Raw genomic sequence first — 7670 nt, 5'->3', positions numbered from 1 at the left:
GGCTGGCCCGTGGCCATGCTTGTGTCGCTGGTCTAGGTGTGTAGCCGGCTCTGCCTCCAGGTCTGGGTAAACATGGTCCACGATGTCCGCACTGTCAGAAGTCGTCTAGTCATGGATTTCTCAGAGCATGACTTGCTGTCTGGTGTCATGTGTGACCATATTCCTTTTGGGGCAGTATGCAGTACAAGTCTGTGGCAAAGAGTTAGTGTATGAATTTGAATAGAAGAGTTTATATTTTCAGGATTAGTGGAATAAAATTGTACGTAGGGGCACATCCACTTTATTTTGTTTATTTTTATGCCTGTTCTCACTTGAAATCCTCTCTTGGCTTTATTTTCTGCCCTTAAGTGAGGAGTATCCCTTGGAGAATTCACTGCCAAGCAGACTGAGCAAGCAGCTGGCCATGGCCCGAGAGCCAGCGGCCGTGAGCTGCATGCAGTACTCAGGTAGGTGAGCTCCAGGGGCTGGCCCGTCTCCCTCTGTCCACTTCTCCTATTGTGAATATGTTTTTAGCTTGGTTCTTGAAATTGTGTGGCCAAGTGCGAGTCCAGCACCAACGGAAGCTCTGTCTGCACTTGGGGATAGTTGCAGAGCTCTGCTGCGGCTCGGTACCCAGCGCATGCTCCCTGCTCTCCACGTGCACAGCCTCTCCATGCACACAACTCCTCCAGGACCGGAGTTAGCAGAGAGCTGTCATGTTCCCTGAGACATGACCTTGACAGACCCTCATCTGGGTTGTGTCCCTACGGTCTATTTCTTGACTTTCCTAGTAGCCTGTTTGTTCCTTATCAATGATTGAAGGAAGGCAGGAGACAGCTATGAGGGTTTGTGCAGCTTCATCCAGGTTGTGTGTAGTTTTGCTGGTGGTGGTGAACCTACGGCATGTGTGCTGTGGCCAGCTACTTGCTGTAATTGACAACTCTAAAAGGTTCACTATCACTGGCCCAGGTAGTTTCACTATAAGAGCATCTCAAAAGTGGCAGGGAGATAGCTCAGTGGCATGAGCACCTGCCTGGCAAGTGTAAGGTCCCAAGTTCTATTCCTGGTACTGGGAAAAAACTGAGATCTGCTGACAGCTGTGTGGTGCCTTTGCGTTCTGCTTCCGGGAGCAGGTCAGCACACTGGTGCAGATCCACAAGTTTGAATATTACGTGGAAATCTGAGTTTTATTTCTGTCCTGTTTTAGGGAAACAGCTGCAAGGCTGAATCCGTCTCTTGACCAATCTGGGGATGTGAGCAGGACATGCAGAGTGGGGGGCTGTACTGGGTGGAGGGTTCTCTGACCCCACTCTGGCCCCATTCCAGCTATGTGCCATACCTGGGAGTAGCAACAGCAGTGGTGGCAGCTGACCTCTGAGGCTCTGAGGAAGTAGTGTGAGGTTGTCCAAGGGGTGACGAGGGGTGGGGGCCTGGCAGCCCCTCCATGTTTGAGAGAGCTGGTGAGCCTCGCTGGCGGCTGTTTCAGGTCCCCCCACCTGAGAATATGGCCATCAAGCTACCTACCAGTGGGGTTCTCACTAGTTTGTATGTTCCTAAACAGGAAATGGACAGTGGTTGGCCTGTGGCTTAGCCAACCATCTCGCCTTGGTTTTGGATGCTGGTCTCAGTGGAACGCCTGCTGCTTTTTCAGGTGAAGTGTCTTGATCCTAAGGAACGTGAATTTAAGGGTGGCCCCAGGGATTCTGGCTGCCCCAGCTCAGTGCACCGTGTCTCCTTCCCCAGCCCACAGCACAGGGCTGCGGCCTGGGCATGAGGGTGTAGAGCAATCAGTGTGTCCTACTGGTTCCCACAGCACTGTATCCTGGTATGAGCGGAGCATGTCTGCTGCGTGAGAGAAGCCAGCCACCTTCATAGCTGGGCCGGGGCTGGGGAGCGCAGGTGGTGGAAATGGACTCTGACGTGGGTCAGGTGTATGTAGTCATTCTTCGATGGCAATGGAATCGTGAACATTTTCTGTTGTTTTACAGTGATCTTTTCATACTTCTATTAGTACATGTTTGTGGCATGTGATGGTTATATTCCCAGTGAGGACTTGGTGTGTGTGCATCACTCCTCAGCTCTTTTTACTTCCTTTCCCCTCTCCATTCCAGTACCTCTTTGCTCCATCTCCTTATCATCTTCCCATTTGCAGAAGATCTGTCTTCCTGTTTCTGACTATTTGTCTTTTACTTTGGTTTTCATACCATTTGTACCTTGTGTTTCTGATGTAAGGGAAAATGTGATATTTAAGCTTGTGTATTTGATTTATTTCACTTAAGATTATTGTCTTACAGTGCATCCACTTTTCTACAAATGACAAAAATTTATCATGTTTTATGACAGTAGTACTCCATGTGTATAAATACCATAGATATATTTTTTGAGGTCAGATCTAATTTATTTGTTACTTGAGCGTTTTACTTTTGACTGAACTCAAACTTGGAAGTAGAAGCTCTTGGAGAGGACAGCCTGCGCCTCTTAGCAATCTGTCCCTGGGGTTTTCCTTTGGCTTCCTTTGTTCTCTTGGCTAGAAGTTTAGCATACTCTGCAGCCTCTTCCTTGTTTTTGTTAGCACACTGCCTCTTCAGCGCAGTATGGCGGCATTTGTGCCGAAGGACACGTGGAGCAACAAGTTGCTGGATCTTGGGGGCTTTAGTCCTGGCTTTCTCACCCTCCTTGTTCAAGGACTTCCTGACAACATACTGGTGGACATCATCTTCCTTAGATTGAAAAGTTTGCAGATTCTGCTGGCCCTTTTGGGCCCTAGGCGCTGAGGCACGGTAATGTCCGTCCACCCAGGAGTGTGTCTCTCTCCTTTCTTTATAGTGACCAAGTTCAGAATGCTGAGGTCAGTGTCCACAACACAGACTCGGATGGATTTGTGCTTTCTCTCCCTGGCCCCCCTCACTCGGTAGCAGGAGTGCCCCGTACTCAGCAGCAGTGCACTTGGCCAAGGGTGAGGACGCCCTGCGCCACGGGGAAGCCCTGCTTGTCTTTCCACTGCTGATTCAGACCACATAACTCTTCCTCTCTTCCCCCAGGGCACCAGCAGCCCCTCCTGTGACCACGCACTTCTCCGAGAACATGCGAAGTTTACATTCATCATCGACCTCGATGGGTTTCTGGCAGCCAGTGGCTGGGAAGGAGATGTGCAGCTTCACCTCGAAGCTGCTGGTCACCTCCCAGGTGCCACAAAAAAAGCCCATATTTTCTTTTCATGTATTTAGTACAGGATCTGCAAGGTCTAGAGGGTCTTACTGTATAGATCAGACTCGTGGTGATCCTCCTGTTTTCAGCCTCCCAAGTGCTGGGATTACAGGCGTGTGCCACCATGCCCAGTCTCCATTGCCATCTCAGTGAGCCCTGGGGGCAGGGCGGGCATGGCACCCTGGGGATCGAACCATGGCCACTGCGCCCTGCCTAAGCAGGCGCTTTAGTCTGCTGAGCTATCTGGCCAGCCCTTAAATACCATATTTTTCTCCATTCATTGTGTTGATGGACATGGGGGCTGCTTTCAAGATTTAGGTCATGCTCAGTGGGTTAAGCGCCTGCCTGGCAAGCACAAGGTCCTGAGTTTGATCCCTGGTACCGCAAAAAAAAAAAAAAAAAATTAGCTCTCAAGAGGTGTGCTGCTATAATTATCTGTCTGTATTTATCCCTGTAATATTTCTAGCTTCAGTGTTTTTTAAAATCTTTGTCTTTATTTATTTGGCACAAGGTCTTGCTGCGCAGCTCAGACCCATTATGGTCCTCCCATCTCACGACCCCCCATTGCTGGGATTGCAGGTGTGCAACGCCAATCCCAGTTTGGTGGCTGGCACAGTGCTTCTCAGGTTCTGGGGCCAGCACAGCATGCAGTACCAGGGGTTGAACCTGGGCCCTTGCATTTGCCAGGCAGGTGCTTAGACTGCCGAGTTACTCTGGTCTTAGTTTCAGCTTTTTTGAGGCATCTCTATACTGATTTCTGCAGTGGGCGTAGTTTACACTCCCACCAACAGTGTAGATTGTAATGCCTCTTTTATCTCTTGTCTACGCTGACTTTAACTATTTTGGGTCTCTCTCTTTTTTTTTTTTTTAAATCCTGTCTCAGGTTTATTAGTACAAAGACCACAGGATGGCACCCCAACAATCATACCAGTTCTTCTGTTTTCACATCAGCAGATAAGAGCCTTTTACTGTGGAAACTTCATGGGGGCCTGAGCTGGAGCAGAACGTGGAGCCTGGGCCTTGGCCGGAGCCCGGGCCTTGGCTGGAGCAGAAGCGGGAGCGTGGCCTTGGCCGGAGCCTGGGCCTTGGCTTGCAAGGCCTGCGGCCCTTGGCAATGCAGGCACGGATGTGCTTCCCAAGCTTGGGGTGGCAGTGTAGGCAAGCTGAGCAAGCCTGCGGTTTACTCCCTTGGGGATGATCTTGGGCTTGACCTCCTTGGGCTTGACGAGGACCCTGATAGCCTCGGCGTGTGCACTCATGGCCTTGGCATTGTTTACTTACATCTTCTTGAAGCCCTTCTTGTTGTGCTTCTTGGCAAAACGCATGTCCTAGGAACTTGGGATCTTCCCCCTTCAGAGATTCTTATCTCTGTGACTGAGGTTTCTTGATGCTGTTTCTGTGCCATTTTTGAGACTGGTTGTATGTGGTGTGGTTCTTGGACTTGGCCATAACTGCACTGTAAACCATGGCTCGCTGGTCTCTTCTGGTTCCACCTAAATTTTAGAATTGTTTTTTCTGTGAGGAATTACAAATTGTTGTTTTGATTGGGATTGCACTGAAGTCTACTATCAGTTTTAGAAGTATGGCCATTTTAACAAAATTCCTCCTGCTTATCCAGGGACAGAGGATGTCTCTCTATTTCTGTTGTACTTTTTGATCTTTTCATAATTCTAGAGCTTTTGTTATAGAGCTCTTTTGCTGGTTTTGTTAGGTTGATCATTTTTTCCTCTGAGTTGTAATTGTGATCCATCTTCTCAATGTATTTTTATTGTTTTTAGAAAATTCTTAAGAATTTAGTTTTTCTTGAAGCTGTTGTAAATGGTACTTTTTTTTCCTAATTTATCAGTGGTGTCATTATTGATGTACAGAAATGCTGTTGATGTTTGTGTGCTTTCTTTTTAAGTTGAGAAGGATTTTTTGGGGGGCTGGCTGCCTTAAAGGCAGGCCTGGTAAGGCATGGCGAGCTGGGGATTGAACCACAGACCCCTGCGCCTGCCTGGGTTTGCCCTAGCAGGTGCTTAAGCAACTGAGCTGACCTGCAAACCCTGTTTGTGTGCTTTTTAAAAACTTCTCTTTCCTAAATTTGTTTATTCATTGTAAGTGTCTTTTGGTGCACTTTTCTGGGTCTCTGTCATCTGTGAATAAGGACAGTTTGACTTCTTCCTCACACACACATACTTCTTTTCTTTCTCTCTTTTGTCTGATTGGCTTGGCCAAAGTGGCCAGTACTCTACTGAGCAGGAGTGGTAATGGTGGACGTCCTTGTGTGGTTCCAGATTTTAGAGCCAACGCTTTCAATTTCTCCTCATTTAATACGATGTTGGCAGGTTTTTCATAAATGGTTTTCATCAGTATAGGTTAAGGTCTTTCTATAACTATTATTAAAGAATTTTTATCTTGAATAGATGTTGGGTGTTGTCAAAGACCTTTTCTGCATTTGTTGAGATGGTCATTTTTTTTTGGACTTCTGCTTATGTCGTGATTATGTTCACTGATTTGTGCATTCTGAGCCATCTTTCCATATGTGGGTTGAAGCCTACTTGGTCAAGATGTGTGAGTTTTTTTAGGTGATATATTGCATTCTGTTTGCCAGTACTTTGCTTAGAATTTTTCATCCATGTTAAAGAGATCAGCCTGTAGTTTTCTTTCTCTTATGTTGAATCCTTTTGTGATTTGGGAATCAAGATGATACTAAGTTCAGCGATGAGTTTGGCAGTACTCCTTTTATTTCAGTTTCTCTAAAGAGTTTGAAGAATATTGACGGTAAATCTTACCCAAAGTTCTTGTAGAACTCAGAGGTGAATCTATCTGGCTCTGGACTCTCTTAGATTGGTGGGTTTTTAAAAGTTACTGTCTCAATATCATTGCCTATTACTGGATTCCTGAGGCTTTAAAAATTTTGCTTCAGTTTTGATAATCCAGAAAATTGTCCATTGCTTCTATGCTCACCTATTTATCAGAGCACAGGCTTTTGAGGTAGTTATTAACACCCTTCTGGATTTTGGCAGTGCCCATCTTGATTTTGTCTTACATGTTTCTAATTGCATTGATACTGTGTTATTTTCTTTCTTTTGGTGAGATTGGCTAAGAAGTTTTTTATTTGCTTGTTTATTGTATTGAAGAACAAACTGTGATTGATTCTTTGTATTTTAAGTCTTCATTTCAAGCATTTCTGCTCTTATCGTTCTAACTTTCTTTTTCACTGGATGGGCACATCTATGCAAGACTGAAACAATGTCAGGAAATATCATCCTAATATATATCTGAAAGTATATGAATACTTAACAACCTGCATTAATGATTTCTACTTTGCCCACACCTGTTCTTCCTAATGATGAACCTCTCCAATGGAAAGGATATTTGGTTTGTATCAATAAGATTTTTTCCACGTGTGTGAAGAAGAAGCTTGTGGTTTTGGAAGAAGAGATTCAGACGTTGATAAATACATAGACAAGCAGCTGGTCCTTGACTGTGCCTCAAAAACATGAAAATTAACATATGAGAGAGATGACTGAACAAAATCACAATTCGAGGAAAAAAAATACAAGTCAACTAGTGGTAAAATAAACAATATCTAGAGGTGAGGCAGTTAATGTAGCAGGAGGATGCCATCCGGCCCCTGCCCTCAGTTTATAGACTGCACAGCTATGCTGTGGCCTATGGAGTGCTAAAATCAAGGTGAAGGCAAATTTATCCTGAAGCCATCTTTTTTTGGATCCTCTTTCCATTTTCTTTCTTTCTCCCTACTGGAATCAAATATATGATGTAGTTGCAACTTTGACCACATTCAGTCATCTGATCTGTGACAAAAGTGTGAAAATGGAGCAGAGATAGCCTGTGTGACAATATGTACTTTTAAAAACTGGTTAAAGACATTCCAAAGATATTTATCACCAAACACAAACTAAAATCAAAATGGCTCAAAGAACTGGCTATTAAAATGGAAACAATTAATTTGTTGGAATATACAGTAGGTTAAAAATTTGAGAAATATGCATATTTAAGAGACTTTTATAATAACAAGATCATAATTACATAAGAATTACATTAATGATCAATAAATAGGACTCTTTTTATTTATTTTATTTTATTTTATTGAGAAACAAATATCAATGAGACACTTTCCAAGCTGATTAATAGGACATTTTCAATAATTAATACATTGCACATTGTTATCTTTTCAGTGGTCATCCACAGCATAAGAAGCAGCCAGGACATCCGATCCAAACACTACTACTACAAATCCTTCCTCTCACTGAACCAAGCGAAAGCAGCCATACATCTATCCTAACTATATATCTGTATACAAATACAAAATGGTCCTTCCTTTGTCTCCCCCCTCTCCAGTTCAGTCCTGTCAGAGATGGGTATTCTATTGGCATCTAAATATTATAGTGCTTGGGGCTGGAGAGATGGCTCAGTGGTCTAAAGCACCTACTTGGAACAAGCTTGGCAAAGCACAGGGACCACGGTTCGATCCCCCA

The 7670-nt window shown here is 44.7% G+C and overlaps 1 protein-coding gene and 1 pseudogene across 3 annotated transcripts in view; one reads left to right on the top strand and one right to left on the bottom strand.

Annotated features, from left to right (window-relative positions):
* Positions 1-7670, top strand: part of Wdr27 (WD repeat domain 27) — a 289190-nt gene that overhangs the window by 46961 nt on the left and 234559 nt on the right. For all 3 annotated transcript variants that reach the window (XM_023711986.1, XM_023711985.1, XM_023711984.1), the window contains exons 12-13: positions 349-446; positions 1541-1630. In XM_023711986.1, coding sequence (XP_023567754.1) covers positions 349-446; positions 1541-1630 — 188 coding nt within the window. The remainder of the gene's footprint in view (positions 1-348; positions 447-1540; positions 1631-7670) is intronic.
* Positions 2397-3185, bottom strand: LOC105741758 (annotated as a pseudogene).

The sequence above is a fragment of the Octodon degus genome, unplaced genomic scaffold (genome assembly GCF_000260255.1).
Source record: "Octodon degus isolate 3935 unplaced genomic scaffold, OctDeg1.0 scaffold00022, whole genome shotgun sequence".
NCBI lineage: Eukaryota > Metazoa > Chordata > Mammalia > Rodentia > Octodontidae > Octodon > Octodon degus.
The sequence above is the reverse complement of the archived record's forward strand: the minus strand, read 5'-3'. Positions and strand labels throughout refer to the sequence as shown.